This window comes from Astyanax mexicanus, chromosome 22 (genome assembly GCF_023375975.1).
Source record: "Astyanax mexicanus isolate ESR-SI-001 chromosome 22, AstMex3_surface, whole genome shotgun sequence".
Classification (NCBI taxonomy): domain Eukaryota; kingdom Metazoa; phylum Chordata; class Actinopteri; order Characiformes; family Acestrorhamphidae; genus Astyanax; species Astyanax mexicanus.
This window is the reverse complement of record NC_064429.1, coordinates 12,883,596-12,901,024: the sequence shown is the minus strand read 5'-3', so window position 1 is coordinate 12,901,024 and position 17,429 is coordinate 12,883,596. Positions and strand designations below refer to the sequence as shown.

Sequence of the window (17,429 nt, the reverse complement as noted above, 5' to 3'; positions counted from 1 at the left end):
ACTTGGATTTCTGCATAAATTGGTCATTAAATGTGTTCTGATCTTCATCTAAGTCACAACAATAGACAAACACAGTCTGCGTAAACTTATACCACACAAAAATTATATGTTTGCATGTTTTATTGAAGACAGCATGTTAACATTTACAGTGCAGGGTGGAAAAAGTATCTGAACCTTTGCATTTAATAACTGGTTGATCCTCCTTTGGCAGCAAAAACCTCAACCAAACGTTTCCTATAGTTACAGATCAGACCTGCAGAACAGTCAGGAGGAATTTTGGATAATTCCTCTTTACCAAACTGTTTTAGTTCAGCAGTATTATTGGGATATCTGGTGTGAATCGCTCTCTTGAGGTCATGATGCCACAACAGCATCTCAATTGGGTTCAGTAGGTCAGGACTCTTCAGAAGACGTATTTTCTTCTGTTGAATCCATTCGGTTGTTGATTTACTTCTATGTTTTGGGTCATTGTCCTGTTGCATCATCCATCCTCTGTTGAGCTTCAGTTGGCGGAGAAGATGGTCTTAAGTTTTCCTGTAAAATGTCTTGGCTAACTTATGAATTAATTTTTCCATTGATGACAGCAATCCATCCAGGCTCAGAGGCAGCAAAGCAGCCCCAAACTATGATGCCCCCTCCACCATGTTTCACAGTTGGGATGAAGTTTTGATGATGGTGTGCTGTGTATTTTTTTCTGCACACATAGTGTTGTGTGTTCCTTCCAAACAAATCAATTTTGGTTTCATCTGTCCTCACTGTGGAACATCCAGGTGTTGTTTGCAAACTTCAAACAAGCAGTGTTTTTTTTTTTTTTTTGACAGCAGGAGGGTCAGTATTTGTAGCTCCGCCTACTGTTCATTTAGGTATTTGCATGCTGGTGAAGTTGAAAATGAAAAAGAAAATTGGAAAATGAAAAAGTAAAGTGGAAAGTGAAAAGTAAATCACCAGCAGAGAGCGCTAATCATCCTTTGCGTTTGCATTTAAATTTTTTGGCACTTTATGTGCTGTCCACACCATACACTGAATCACAAAATGTCCCTTTACTGTTGTTTTTTTCCATTTTGTGTTTTCATTTTAAGTCTGTCAAACATGCAGCCCATTGCAAGGACTAATAAATAAAAATATTATCATTTCATTTTGATTTTATTTTTGACATTTATTATGTAGTTCATCAAGAAATGTCAAGGCCAAAGTGAAGCTTTTTTTTCTTTTCAAAATTAGCTTTTTCATTTTAGATTTGACTGTAAAATACCTGTATGGTAATGAAAATGAAATGGCAAACAGACTTAAACAGATTTAATTTTGTTTTTAATTTGGTCATAATATTTTTTTTGGAAAACAAGTTTGGAAAAAGAAAGTGCAAAATGGTATTTGCATTTTTTTATTTTAGTATTTTCATTTCAGTTTTATTTTTGGCATGATTTACCTCCCATAGCAAGCAAAACATGCTTTCACAGTTTTAGAGCATGCTTTGTTTTAACTGCGGTTTATTAAACTCTACACCTGTAGAGGAAGCTTACCAGCAAAAATGACTCATTTTTAAAGAATGAAGGTATTACTGACGGACATGTCATATACATACACATATCATAATTCTGAGCGAGACTTGTGTTCTGTTCTGTTTTATAAGACATGATTACTTATTACAATATAACAGTAATAACAAACTCTTCAAATGATCATTTATCATTTTTATTTATTGGCCTCTGTGATTCTAACCCAGGAAAATACATGCAAAATGAGGTTCAAATATGCTGAGAATATAAAACATTAAGGACACCTGCTGTCTGTGAAATAGACTTGCTTGATGAAAACAGAAATAATGTGTAATTGGGGTTAAAGAATAATATTTATATATTTATATATATAGACATTAGGAAACCTATCAGGAATTCAGTAATTAAAGTAGGCAGATATGATTGGTGCACTGGATAAGAGTGTTTAGCATGCCTCGCTCTATGTGTTAATGTTGTAGACTGTTTATGGACATTTTGCTACTTCATCAAATTGAAGGGTGCCAGAAACCAAAGGTCTCAGGAACCTGACGCAAACTATAATATATAATGTATTAAATTACAAATGCAAGTGACCCACAATGCATATGGTGTAGCCTGTTTCACTCTGATTTATGACGGACCACACTGGAATGTAAAAAATGAAGTAAACTCAGCACTGCATTAAGAAGCTCTGGAATAACATTAGGCCAGTGTTTCAGAAGAACAGTTTCAGTAACATTAACCCCACAATTTCCACAAATCCTGAATAAAGGTGTCCCCAATGTTTTGCACACTCAGTGTACAATATTCTTTTTACTCTCCCAAATGCATGCACTATGTGTTTACAAATCAATAACTGATCAATAAAACAGCAGTTCATTCCAAGATGTGTGCAGCACAGAGAACAGACAGGCCGCTTGGCCTGATGATGGAAAATATATAAACTTAAAAATGAACATTTACTTTATTATAAACAAATAAATAGTGTCTGAGATGCATCCTTATATATTTACAGATCAGAATTCACTGTAAACTGTAAACCTCAATACACAGAACTACTACATGTGTGAGTAATAGCAACTGTAACAAAAACACAATTCTCTTTTTTTCAGCTTCTTTAAGGGCACCATATTTTTGGTTGAATTTATTTATCTTAAATATTTAAATTCATGCTGTGATTTCTTTAGGTTTGACTATTTAACTGAGGATGTTTGCTACTATGTTAGCTACTATCTATACTGGTATAAACGAATTAACATTCTTTAAAACATTTTCAGTTCATTTTTTCCCCTTATTTCACAGACAATTGGTGTGTGTGTGTGACATGCATAGGTTTGATCATAAAAACTTGCAAAGAGTACAAATTCCGAGGTCATTCCATTGTATAGTAATGTGTGCTTTCCTTTAATATTCACAGGTGTCTGGGCTACAACTGCAAGACAAAGGCCAAGCCGTTCAATTAACGGGAGTTTAATGAAAAGTGAGAGCAGGGTTCTTCACTCTCTAAAAGCTAAGAGGAGCTACTGTGCGAGAGACACTGTGGAGACCTAGAGGGATGACATCTACAATAATAGCCCTCGTACAGAAACTGCAGGAGGCCACCCATGCTTTTCATGCAAATGTGCCCTGTGCCCTACAGCCGGGGTGCCCAAACTCTCTGTTTTTGGGGGGCCATACGTAATGTGTGTGTATATCTATAGTCAAGTTCAGAAGTATTTGGACAGTGTCACAGTTTGTGAGTGTTTGCCTCTGAACAACACATCAGCAGATCTGAAATGAAGCAAGCCGCATATCTATCTATATTAAGGACTGTATTACTCATTAAGAAACTACTGCCGATTTTGTATAGACTCTTAACTTTTACAGGTACTAAAGTAATTCGACCATTATAAATATTAGGATCTAAATGGAAATCCTCAGATACCCCCCCCCCCCCCCCAAAAGTTTTTCTCTCAGTTTCCTCCATTAAGATGCTCTTGGATTACTTTAGCAGTATGTTTGAGGTAATTATCTATCTGTGCTATAATATGCCATTATATCAGTGTTGGAAGTCGAAGAAATGAACGTGTTTATGCACAACAGGTGAATTTTGTGTAATACTTCACACTTCACAAATCCTGCAGATCCTGGTCTTTTAGTCAAATATGTACTAATTCATCTTGTGACCGAATCAACAGCTCTTAATCAGATTTTAATGTTCCTTCTCTCCATTATTCTATTCATCTTGTTTTCAATAACCAAAATAATCTTTTTTCCTGACAGGGACAGTGTTTTAGATGCTATCTAGCATTCTCCACCCCCTGCATTTACCTTTACTAAAGGTATTTCTGGTTTGTGGAATTTGACAAGAATATGTCTATGACTCGTTGCATAATTTTAAATCCACTGTGCAGATGTACAGAGGCTGAATTAGAAAAACTGGGTCACTGTTCAAACACTTATTGACCTGACTTTGGCACACTTTTGTATCTATGTGTGTGGAAAAATTGGAACATGGGTGCTTCCATAATGTTGACGAATATTATATTCTTTAGTGCAATGGTTCTCTTACATATTAAACAGACTATTTTCAATCAAAATTCCCTAAAAATATATTATTTGCTGCAGTGGTCTATATATATATATATATATATATATATATATATATATATATATATATATATATATATATATATATATATATATATATATATATATATATTGTTAAGATTGTGGTTTACACACACATACTACACGTTGTTTACTCACACTCATCATGGACATACTGCGCTTCTATGAGATGGTTCTTTTCTGCTCTATTATTAATAATGGTGCCTCAAATGATTCTTTTACTAGAATATGTTATATAGATGTGTGAGTATGAAGAACCTTCAGGTCCAGCTTCTATAGAATCAAATCTGTAGTAGTTAAAAAAGGTTCTTGGCCAAAGTATTTCACACATGAAAAACAAGATTCTTTACGTAACTAATAGAGGTGCTTCTGTGGCTTTGCAACTTTCATCTTTTTTTTTTTAAGTGTGAGACTGAAAGAGTGCAAAGAATAGATCTTTTATAGAGAGAAACAGAATATTCATGTATTTTTCATATTTCATATGCATTTAAAAAATCCATGATTTTCACCTCCATGATGAGCGTATGTAATCCTCCAGCCACAACTGCGCTGTTCTGTGCTGTGGTTAATGACCACTGAATAACAAGGGTCTAAGGGTAATAAAGGGTCTTTCTGTAAAGTTTTATTTTTTATGATTATAGACTTTTGATTGGTAATGAAATTAAACTAAAATAATCTGATTGTATTATATTAAATCATATAAAATTGTGTTCTTTAGGTTTCATTAAGTGAGGGAGTTTGGAGGGAGGGGGAGTGTTAGGGGTGAGGTGGGGAGTGTCAAATTCCACCTCACTTTGGACATCCCTGGACTACAAATATGGTGTGAGGGTGTGCATTCAGTACAAAAGTGGTTCTGATAGAAAATGCCCTTGCTTATGTTCATGTTAACAACTACAATACATTCACTTCTTTTTTATGTATATATATATATATTTTTTTTCTTTGCCTCGGTAATAGTTTCTGAAGAGCTGAAATGAGGAAAAAATCGACATGCCTCGCATGTTTAAATGATCCGTGTAAATATGTACAGCATGTTGTCATCAGTAGACCGTAAACAGCAGACCGTAAACAGCATAGTAAGAGGTCCTCCTAAAACATGGCTACGCTCTAATGCACATTTTAGCTGTATTATTTAATATTTCGTGTATTAATAATATTCATATATGCTCGCTGAATCATTAGTAGGCACCCACACAGATACGTTTTCCTCGATTTGTCAGATGTGCAAGAGTTTTAACAACACTAATGTTACAGTAAATCTAATCCATTTATCTTAACCGTGAATCCTTTTAACTTGGACCTCTAATCACTCAGTATATAGTCTATACTATAAAACAAATACATGTGCAATATGTAAACTGCATGGTTACAGGCTTTAGTGGTTTTCTTGAGGTGTGAGTTCACGTGAACAGACATTTAGTCGAGCTGTGTCACTGCTCTGTGGAACATAATGCTGACACATGTGGTCTGGACTGCTTCTGAAAATAAATAAATGTTGAGAATTATATTATATTATATTTATACAGGCAGCCCATACATCACATGTCTCTAATGTAAGTTAAGTAATGAAAGGAAAGGCAAAAACTGTGTTGCTGATTTGCGTCAAGCAGGGTGTCAAGCTATAATAATAATAATAATAATTAACAAAGATCTACAGCAGTGTTCAACAGCAGTTGTAAACAGTGTTTGTTCAACAGTGACTTCAGGAAGAGGGACTGAGAGTGCAAAGATGTGAGCCTAAGTCTTCAGCAAACTACATGTCTAATAATCCCAACAGCTGTTGGAAGCAGAATTAAAAGAAAAGAAAAGGTAACTATGCTAGAGCCGATAAGTACTTCTATTCACTGCATGCCTTTTCTGCACTCCTACTTGAATTAAAGTGAGCAGAAGTTTTTTTTTATCAATTTCATTTTGTTTTTTCCAAACTCTTGGAAGCAAGACAGAATATTTTACCATTTTACATGGAACAATACCATCAGCTAGTAGTGCCCAACAAAGATAAGAGAAAATATGTAAACTCTAGTTTCCTGGAAGGGAAAAGGGTAAGAAGGGGTTGCAAAAAAGACAGGGTAGAACTAGGATTAGTGTAATCATCTTCGGCATGCATAAAGACGCTGGACGTGAGCCTTAATCACTGGAGACATGATTCTCGTTTAACAGTGTGTGCCAACGTTCAATCTTCTTATCTTTGTTCTTGAGACACTCATACCAGTGCTTCAGACGCTCCCCTTTGGCACTGATACCCAACTGACATCCCCCTGAATAGAAAAATGAATACATTAGTAATAAAGAAACAATTGTCCAACAAATTAAAGTGTGAAAAAGTAAGTATTTGAACAACCTGCAAATTTGCAAGTTCTCCAACTTAGAAATCATGGAGGGATCCGAAAATCACAATGTATGATTTTTTTTATTATTTATTTGTGTTACTGCTGCAAATAAGTATTTAAACACCTGCCAATCAGCAAAAAATCTGGCCCTTGAATACCTATTAGTCCACCTCCACTCCACATATTATTCTAAATTAGAAGCACCTGTAAAGACACCTGTCCACTCCACACAATCAATAAGACTCCAACTACTAACATGACCAAAGAGACAAAACAGTCGGCCTCCACAAGGCTGGAAAGAGCTACAGGGAAAATTCCAATCAGCTTGGTGAAAAAAAAATATCAACTGTTGGAGCAATTATTAGAAAATGAAAGAAGCTAAACATGACTGTCAATCTCCCTCTGACTGGGGCTCCATGCAAGATCTCACCTTGTGACGTATCAATGATCCTAAGAAAGGTGAGAAATCAGCCCAGAACTACACAGGAGGATGATCAATCCAGCTGGTCAATGACATGAAGAGAGCTGACACCACTGTTTCCAAGGTTACTGTGGGTTAACACACTAAAACGTCATAGTTTAAAGTCATGCATGGCATGGACGGTTCCCCTGCTTAAATCAGCACACATCCAGCCCAGTCTTAAGTTTACCCATGACCATTTGAATGATCCAGAGGAGACATGGGAGAAAGTTCTGTGGTCAGGTGAGATCAAAATAGAACTTTTCAGTCTTAATTCCACTCGCCGTGTTTGGAGGACGAAGAATGATGAGTACCATCCCAAAAACACCATACCTACTGTGAAGCATGGGGGTAGAAGTGTCATGCTTTGGGGGTGTTTTTCTGCACATGGAACGGGACGACTGCGCTGTATTAAGGAGAGGATGACCGGGGCCATGTATTGCGAGATTTTGGGGAACCTCTAAACTCCTTCCCTCAGAGCATTGAAGATGGGTCGTGGCTGGATCTTTCAACATGACAATGACCCAAAACACACAGCCAGGATAACCAAGGAGTGGCTCCGTAAGAAGCAAATCAAGGTTCTAGAGTGGCCTAGCCCAGTCTCCAGACCTAAACCCTATAAAAAATCTTTGGAGGGAGCTCAACTCCCTGTTTCTCAGCGACAGCCCAGAAACCTGGCTGATCTGGGGAAGATCTGTGTGCAGGAATGAGCCAATATCCCTGCTGCAGTGTGTGAAAACCTGGTGAAAAACTACAGGAAACGTTTGATCTCTGTCATTGCAAACAAAGGCTACTGTCACCAAATATTTACATTGATTTTCACAGGTGTTAACACACAAATAAATTATTATAAAATCACTTTGTGATTTCCGGATTTTTGTTTTTTAGATTATGTCTCTCACAGTGGACATGCACATAAGATGAAAATTTTAGACCCCGCCATGATTTCTAAGTGGGAGAACTTGTAAAGTCACAGAGTGTTCAAATACTTATTTTCCTCACAGTTTATCATTGCTAATAATTTATTAATCCTAAAATATTGAATAATAAACCTTTTAACCACTAAAAAACCTAGGCATGAAAACTTGCAAGCTGTTAGAAACGATAAGCATGTAGAGCAGTGCTACTGCAACCATATATACATTACAACAAGCACCAAACAGAGACTTTGTCTTTAAACTAAGAATTTAAACAAATTCATGTTTTACCTATATAATCATTGCATTTGCCAATATCATAATCCCACACAGAGATATCCAAGGTCTTCTTGGCCAGCTCTGCATGCTTAATTTCATAGCTGAATTCCTGAGAAGAAAAATAAAGGGAAAGAAATATATTAATTATTATCTGTATATAATTATTATCTGCATTTCATTCATCTGTGTCTGCAACCACGAATGCGTTCCTAGAATAAATAAACACAAATAAACATGAATACAGTAACTGTGGGACTTAGTTATTAAGAGAGTCATTTGTTTCTAGTTCAAAGGAAATGTTTAGTTGCTTAATACTCAGCCGCTGTAAAGATGTATTAAACTCTCCTCACACCAGTGGCGTGCAGTGAATATAGTGGGTACCGCTTCTGCAAACCAGCCCACCCCCCCCCACCCCAAGGCGCCACACAGACAAATATTACAATAACTACATATTCTCTGTCTTGACTGAATTATATGAACTTAATACACATAAACAGCCCACAAATACAGATACAAACCACAAAAGTATACAATAGACCCAACAATAAATGCTTCATTTGCCTACAAGTACAACCGTTCAACAAAGATCACTCATTTGTATGTCTACAGTACGCCAGAGCAGCCAAAACATTAAGTACACACAAAAACTCACCAGTCAGGCAGCCTATTATTGTGAATTAGTTTCACATTGAAGGAGAGCCTTTAAAAGGGCTTTTTAATATGATGTTATACAATATCTGTCTCATTTGCAGCCGCAATTCCATGATAGTTATCTCTGTGCCCTGTTTTACGACTAATCAACGTGTACTGCTTCACCACAGCGCTGAGAAGGGGTTAGACAGCCATAACCCAGCCCCCGGAGTGAAAATCATGAATCTGAATGGTTAGATTGTCCTGCGATTGTCCTGCTAATAGACTCATTACTACACCCTTCAAAAAATCAGGAGGGTCCACGAGCAGACACAAGGGGGCAGAAGCCATTTTAAAAAGCTTTGATTGGTTAAACCGCTGTCAGTCAGATAAGAGTCCCATAGCATCTGAAAACACAGACTAATGCTTTGACTTATTTGCTGTTTTTTTATTTTAGTTAATTTATAAAATAATTCCATACACTTACAATAACTATAAAGTATATTTCCTGATTAAAAATTATGTAATTATTTTCATGCACTTATTGTCACCCCTTCTCTGAAGGGTTAGAAGGGCCTCACTGCACACCACTGCCTCACACATAAGATCAAACCAACATTTGTACAAGTTGACTAGTGATTAAGACATGTACTGAATGACTACATCACTAGTTGTGTCAGCCCAGCCACTTCCTGACACAAACTACATTTCCCAAAATTCCCCTGTGACTCTCCTGGTCATGTGCCACTCAGTTGCTCTGATTCCCCGTCCTTCTAATCAGTGTATAAAGGTCCCCGTTTCCTGTTCCCCAGTGCCCAATATTGAATCTAGTCTCTAGCTCTTCTAACTCGCGTTCTTTCTATGGTATGTTGTTCGTTTTTGTTGCCTTACTGTTGTTAGCTACCCCTGTGCTTGGTTTTCCCTGTAATACTGTTGTTACAATCTTTAATAAATTCTCAGATTTTTTCTGATCTGCGTGTGTCTTACCAGTGTCTGGCATTTGTGACAAGTTGTGACTAAATAAGTGCTTTTAAATGCACTTAAAATTGGGTTTGCATTGAAGAATTATAAACATTGTTTACTCTCAGGTACTGATTTTATATATGAGTGCAATTTTTTTGTTGTTAAGCATTACACTCTCTCCCATTTATTTCTCCACAGTAAACTCACCAGCTGAACATGGGATTTAAATGCCCTATAATACACACATATTATATAAAGTTATTTATATAATGTCGCTGTCCAATGAAAAAACTCAGAATCTCCAAAACAGCAGCTTTACAGGAGAGCGAAAAAACCTTCAGAATTTTTTTTGTGGAGGTTAATGTAAGGAGTTTATTTCAGTTGGTTTGTGTTCTGTTATGTAGTAATCTAAAAATCGACATAAATAGACCACTGAAGTCGTGCGTCATTCTGTAGTCCTCGTACGGCTTCCATGTTTAAGCGCATTTTCCCAATGAGAAAAATGAATAGGGGTTTTAAAAACCCGCCTCTGTCACATTCTGTGGTAAATAAATCTGTTCAGACCCCTGTACGTTTTATTCTGTGTACATTTTACTCCTGAACATCACTGGATCCTCTGCATTACCAGATCGTTTAAGAGTCGTAATGAGAAAAATGCTTTAAGCTAATGCTACAGCAGAGTGAACTAACCTCCCAGTTTAGCTGCAGAGTTTAGCAGGGGACTGTTTTCGGCACAACATCAGCGAACTCCGTCCGTAACTATACAGCGTATTAAACACAGCTGATCCAACTAATGAACTAACTGCCCTTACTGAGGAGAGCTGAGAGTGATACAGCATACAATCACTAAAACAGGACAGTGATACTCCAGAAGCAGCCGTAACACGTTTTAACATTTACCCTCTTTATTATGCAGTGAAATAAATTGGTGTTTCTGGTTGGTTGTCGCCTCGGTGAGGGCAGGTAGTTAGTTGTTAGTTGATTATTTGGGTCAGGTGATTAAATACTAAACCCTTCGGGGAAGTGCTGCTGAACTGAGAGCCACTTTCTCTTATTATCTGCCTTTTAAAGCTCTAACACAGACTACACTGCTCAACATCACACTGCTCAACATCACCTGTTTAAATGCTTTAATGATCCTCTGTGAAGAAGCATAATAATCCAATACGGGATCTGACCTGATTCGCTGTTGTTATGCAGAATTGAGTTTGGGGTAATTTCCAGCCGCTGTGCTGTGACGTCAGTTAAGCATTAGCTTAAAGTTAGCATTTTCCTAATTACTACCCTTAAACGATCTCAAAATTCAGAGGGTCCAGTGATGTTCAGGAGGTAAATGTACACAGAATAAAACGTACAGGGTTCTGAACATGTTTATTTACCATATTTAGGCCAGTTTTTGAAAAGCGCATTCAAATTCCCTATTTACTTGAACCGCTTAGACACAGAACCCCAAATATGGGCATAAACAACATGGCGCCGACTACAAAATGAAGACACAATTTCAGTGGTCCATGGAGATACTTGTTTTTTATTGGATGGCGATGATATGAATGTTCTATAATCTGTGAGTAAGCCCAATACCTCTTTCCTATTTAGTTTTTGTCCCCTGAACATTGTGTAATGCACTGGAGTTATGACACAACACTGACATGTAAATGTTCAAATTTTAACAATTGACATTGTCAGTTATGTTGAATAATCATTAAAGCCCTAATATTACTTATGTAAATAATTATATTACTTACATAAAGATTAGTTTAAAATCTTTTGAGTGAGAGGATGTGAATCAATACTAATGTTTATATATATATATATATATATATATATATATATATATATATATATATATATATATATATATAAACTGATCACTGTGTAAAAGAAATAAAAGTTTGCTTCCAGTTTGATTTACCTCATCCATCAATCATAAATCAATATTAATACACACATATGTAATATAAATATGTTTGTATGTGGTTCTGTCTGTGTGTATAAAGTCCCTATTAATTTTAGCCTGTATTTAAATCTTTACCAAAAATATTGTGTTCTATTAGTCTCATAATAGGCTCAGCTGCATCTATAAGTATTATCATATACTATCAGAAAACAGATGAATATAAACTGCAGCGAGAAAATAATACTGCAAATATTACCCACAATATCTGATCTGATATCTGATTCCCTTCAATTATCTGATTATCCAAAAATGCATGTGCTTTTTACATTCATTATTTATTATTAGTTAGACACAAGCAGAGTGCTGCTATAGTGGATGTAGTGACTTTGTGTTTTTACACTTACTTCATTAAACTCAGGGTTTAAGGTCTTCTTCTTAATCTGGGTCTTGTTCTTAGCCTTCTTCCCCATGTCCGGCTTTAAGACTCTGAAACCATTACATGCACATAAAATATAATCAAAAATAACTTTTCTTGTTGTTCAACTAATTAAACATATTGAGTAACACAACTTGTTTCTGGCTCATTTAATGTAATAATATCCACCCAGTATTTATATCATTGGTAAATCAACCACAATAAAATAATCTGATCACAGAAAGGCCTGAATTATCTTGTTCTATATAAAAATCATTTAATAGGTCTTTGGATCAGATCATTATTTTGTTTACTATTTTTGTGTTTTCTAATACAGGTAAGCTAGTGCATCACTGACAAAGCTTGGATTGGTTCGAAACACTAGTACTTTATGTGCAAAATATTATAAGCATAAATATACACTGGAAAAATTGTCAGTTTACAGAAACAGTTTGGATTTGCTCACATTTTAACGAATGGGTCAGAGTAGCCGTTAGCATCCATGGCTGCTAGGTGAACACAGCGTACTACACCCACGATGAGACGACTCAGCTGAGTGTTATACATCAGAGAGATCAGGATACGACCTCTCTCCTCCACTTCAGCTCCATCCTTACCGGTCTACATATAAACACATAAATATGCATTTCATACCAACACAAACATCCATATAAAGAGAGTTTTCCCCCAGTATGTTCATCTAAAATGATGGGTATATGCACAGAACTATGAATAAGTTTTGCAAAATTATTAACAGTATACAGGAAAGGCTGAAAGTGGTGGCAACTTTGAAAAGTTTTTCTACCAGAGGATCATTGCAATTACTCATGTTTTGTTATACACATATTTATTTCCTTTTGTTTGTATTGGAAAAACCAAAATAAAAAAAAAGACCAAAAAAAAAAAAAAAAAATATATATATATATATATATATATATATATGGCAATAACAGGTGTGAGCAATATAAAAATCAAAAAGGGGTAGTCTAAATACAAAAATAGGTCGAGCACGGTAAAGAAACTACAAAGCGGGCAAGGCAAGAGAGCGGTTAAAAAACTTAAGAAGCAGACTGTAACAAGAAAGAATGATCAAAAGAAACACTTATTAGAAGAGCTAGCAAGTTAGATTTAATACCCAGTGAGGGAAGAAAGGAAACCTGGTGGTATTTATATACAAGGCAGTCCAGGTGTAAGCAATCAGAAGCTCAGCGAGCGTGAACACCATAGCATCATAAAGTGATGGAGTCTTTGATGTGAAGTTCAATGTCCTGGGCAGGCAGACTGACCCAAATTGTGAAAAATACCAAAGAACCAAAATTGTGAACAATTTCAACAATCTCAAGCTTAAAAGTCCATCTCCAGAGATTTTGATGTTCCTTTGTCCACGGTGTGTAACATAATTAAGAAGTTTACAACCCATGACATTGTAGCTAATCTCTCTTGATGTGGACAGAAGAGAAAAATGATAAAAGGTACTTTAAACATACTTCTAAAAGCACACAGAGATTGATGGAAACAAAACACTGAAGAGTTCTGAAGTGGCCAGCAATGAATCCAGCTCTAAATCTCTTTGGAGAACAAACCCTTCAAATTCTAGTTGAGAGGTGCAAGAAGCTTGTTGATGGTATAGGAAGTTTGTTTTGTGTGAAATTCTATCAATTTTCTCATTTTTCTGTGTTGTGCCAATACAGACAATGGTAATAAACATGCCTATAACAAAACATGTGTGACTGCAATAATTTTCTGGGGGAAATCTCAGGGGTGCCAACATTTTCAGCCATGACTGTATATATATATATATATACTGAAATAAAAAAAGAAATAAAAGCTATATCTGCCTCCAGTTTGATTTACCTCATCCTCATAGAGAGATATTCCTCTCGCAGCCCCAGCAGTCGCTGTTCTCTTGGTCTATAGCAGAAGAAAGATGACACACATTCAGTTACAGATACAGTAAATGACAAGAGACTGCAATATTATCAATATATGAAAAATGTATATACATGTTTGTGTGAGTGAGAGAAATATACTCACTGGCACCACCCTCTCTAAGCATACGTTAAATGTTTTTTTCTGGCCATACTTGATTTTTTTCAGGGATATCCTGGTCTCCCCAATAAACTCATTGTGCCCAAACTTATCCTCATCACAAACAGAGATTCTGCACCATAAAACAGGTAAAACAGTTCAACAGCATTCATTTACCTAAAATATGTGCTTATACAAATGTACAGATGTGTGAATCTGACTGTATTTATCACTGTTTTCTAGAGATAAAATAACACTTGCATATAACACAGAGAAATAAAAGCTTCTTAAAAGAATTCAAGGTATAATCCAATTTATTTATTTTTTTGCTTTTAATGTTCACAAATTATTTCAGATTTTATACATTGCAAAATTCATAGTGAGTCTGTAGTTTCACAGAGTTTTGGATCTATGCAAGTAGACATGTGAACATTTTCATCTTTCAGGTGTGAATAAATATAGCTTCTGAATAAAAGGTGTATGAGTTTTGGATTAAAAAGCAGTATCTATATAAATAATGAATGAATTCATGAATAAATCAAATAAAACCAACTTGTGTATTTCTGCATTGCATTTCGTACAGTTTTTAAATCACGGTATTTTATGGCTGATTATTAAGACCGCTTTAGTATTGCTTTGCAGACCTGAGAGTTTTGCGCTGCATATCCTCATCGGTCAGACCGTGATACACCAGCGTCTCATTCCAGGCAGGATTCCGTGTGTTGCGGAGGGTCTTTGTGCGTAGCTTATTTGACTGCATTAACAACAGAGACAGAAAAATAATCAAATGAAATCAATTATTAGTGGCTGAAGAAATATAATATGTCTTTACACCAGATCAACATAGTCCATATATCTGAGACCTCAAACAATATACTTTCCTTTCAGGAAATCTAGCACCTGAGTTCCAATGAGTAGGAGAAGCTCCAGATCAAAACCTCCGCCCCCACAAAACACATATTTCACATGAGTTTTTGTAATTCGTAATCATCACCTGGATATTTTTTGCGATTTTTTCTGTTTAGAAACATGCGTGCAACTATATATATTAGGATCTGCTGAATCAGTGCCATTTCTGTCCCCAGGAAATTACCTGTATAAATGTGCACACAAAATAACTTTAAAATACATTTTATTATCAAGCATAGTGTCTTGTACATTGACCTAATTGCAAAAGGTAAGATATATAATAAAACCACTTAGAACACTGAAAAAATATCATTTGTTATCTGTCCCCACTCCCTAACTGCAAACTTTACCATGAAATATAATAATTAAAATCCTTCAGAGATGTATTTTTGCACTGTTGTGTGACTCCAAATCTATGGAGTCAAAAAATGGTCATAAAGATTTTGAGTTTGTAAAACAGAAGTCACAAATGTACTAAAACTTGAAACTTCCTTTAAACAACTACATGCACGAAAATCCAAATCCACAAATTAACTGGAATGTGCAAACTTGAAACAGAAAGTAATATTAATAATAACTAAAATGTAAAAATGTGAAAAAATATTTTAATTATATATAAATATATATTTTTAAATTTGTAAATCCAATCTCTTGAATGTGTGAATCAGTACTGCTCAAATGGCTTAAGCTGGGTCACATGTTCTGTCATATTGATGACATATTGGGTGCTTAAAGGGTTGTCCCAATTCTTAGGGGGAGAATTTTACCCCTTCCCCTTGTAACTATTTTCCAAGGAGAAGATTACCTTTGAAAAAAGGGGTAGGGGTAAATGTGGTATTGGGTCTAAAATTCCCAATGCAGTAAAGAGTGCTGAAGCTTCAGTGTCTACCTCTACAGCTCTGAGAAGTGCTATGATGAACACTGATGAGTGTTCTGTGACTCTTATGGATGTAGACTAGAATTAGCAATATGTCACAGTTGCCAAGTCAGTTCCAATGTCTGCTAATGAGACTGTTCCAGTGGATGCTGTACATTCTACTTGCATAAGCCCTAGTAATTATTATGCACCTGCTGCCAGTCAATCAATCTATACATCAAGCGGACCATCCAGTTTATATTTACATTCTATACCAAGCATGTTTTTACCAAAGGAACAGGTAGAATATCAATCTGTAACGGACCTTGCTTGCTCCAGGTAGCAGATGCAGCTTGACATAAGGATCGGCTAGTCCATTGGAATCCATTGGCTTTAAGCCCTGTGAGAAAAAAGAACAAATGTTGGCAAAATGTTGGTCTTGTGCATGAATGAATTATTGCAGATACTAGAAACAGAATCATTGTATATTATCAAGCACTGAAGTAAACAAATAAAGCAACCATAGCATATTTTATTTCCTATTATGGAAAAAGAAAGTATCGTACATTTCGCACTATAAGGGACACTTAAAATCCTTTAATTTTCCAAAAAATCGTCAGTGTACCTTAAAATCTGGTGCACCTTATGTATGAATTTTATCACTCAGGTTGTAAGAGATGCTAACCACATTAAGCGCTAACCCTTTTTTGCTTTGAGGCTAGTATATCAGCCTGTAGCCTTAGCATTTACAGTGTTAAAACAAGCTATGTGTGACAAACCGCTAGCTAATATTGCCCTGGTTTACCGAAACACTCAGGGTTCTTCAGTGTGCTAACTGTGGCTAGCCACAATGGAAATCTGGAAATCTAAGCTCACTGTAAATAAACAGAAGCGCTTTACTCACCCAAATAAAGAGTTTTCAGGAGAGAAATTTGTTTAGATTAACATCCAGTGCTTGTTTGACTTTAAAAGGAAATGTTTTTCTTTTATTACAGTTTTGTTTACTTAGCTTAGCTTTACAGGTCTCACGACCCAGCAGCAAGAGCTGCTGAATTAGAAGGAAAACATGGCGACACCCCTGTTCCATACTAGTGTCGCATAATGTGCCTTATAATACAGTGCGCAATATGTATGAAATCAGACCAGAAAATAGACGTTTATTATTAGTGCACCTTATAATCTGGTTTGCCTTATACTGTGAAAAATATGGTATGTACTGCATGATTAAACACAGTAGCATGCAAAAGTTTGGGTATGCCTGGTTAATATACACTCATAAACAAAACCATATCTGCAAGTGTCAGGCTGCAGTGCTATTCAGCATGAATATAAAGGTTACCAGGAGAAAAATGTTTAAAAACTGATATTAAAAATCTATTTAGGTCTCGTGATGCAGCTGACCAAGGCATAGCATCGGTAAGTCTTTAAGGTAATCTCTTGAGAAGGCAGCAGTATGAGGGTGAGCATTATCCTGTTGGACCAGAGTATCAGAACAGGATGCGTATTACGAGGGGTATTGGGGGGTAAAAATAATAGGTTTGGGGGGTCAAAACATTTAAATATACTTCTTACAAATAATGTTAAATAATACAAAAACAATACAGTATCTATGCCTCAAAGAACATTATAATACAATTTT

The 17,429-nt window shown here is 35.9% G+C and overlaps 1 protein-coding gene across 1 annotated transcript in view; it reads right to left on the bottom strand.

Moving 5' to 3' along the window:
- Positions 1 to 5,699: 5,699 nt before the first annotated feature.
- The window catches only part of rph3ab (rabphilin 3A homolog (mouse), b), a 37,850-nt gene continuing 26,120 nt past the window's right edge, over positions 5,700 to 17,429 (bottom strand). Inside the window, exons 10-17 of the mRNA XM_022664851.2 lie at positions 16,116 to 16,190; positions 14,670 to 14,779; positions 14,032 to 14,158; positions 13,852 to 13,908; positions 12,464 to 12,618; positions 11,987 to 12,068; positions 8,105 to 8,201; positions 5,700 to 6,364 (exon numbers count right to left, since the gene is read on the bottom strand). Coding sequence (XP_022520572.2) covers positions 6,234 to 6,364; positions 8,105 to 8,201; positions 11,987 to 12,068; positions 12,464 to 12,618; positions 13,852 to 13,908; positions 14,032 to 14,158; positions 14,670 to 14,779; positions 16,116 to 16,190 — 834 coding nt within the window. The 3' untranslated portion in view covers positions 5,700 to 6,233. The remainder of the gene's footprint in view (positions 6,365 to 8,104; positions 8,202 to 11,986; positions 12,069 to 12,463; positions 12,619 to 13,851; positions 13,909 to 14,031; positions 14,159 to 14,669; positions 14,780 to 16,115; positions 16,191 to 17,429) is intronic.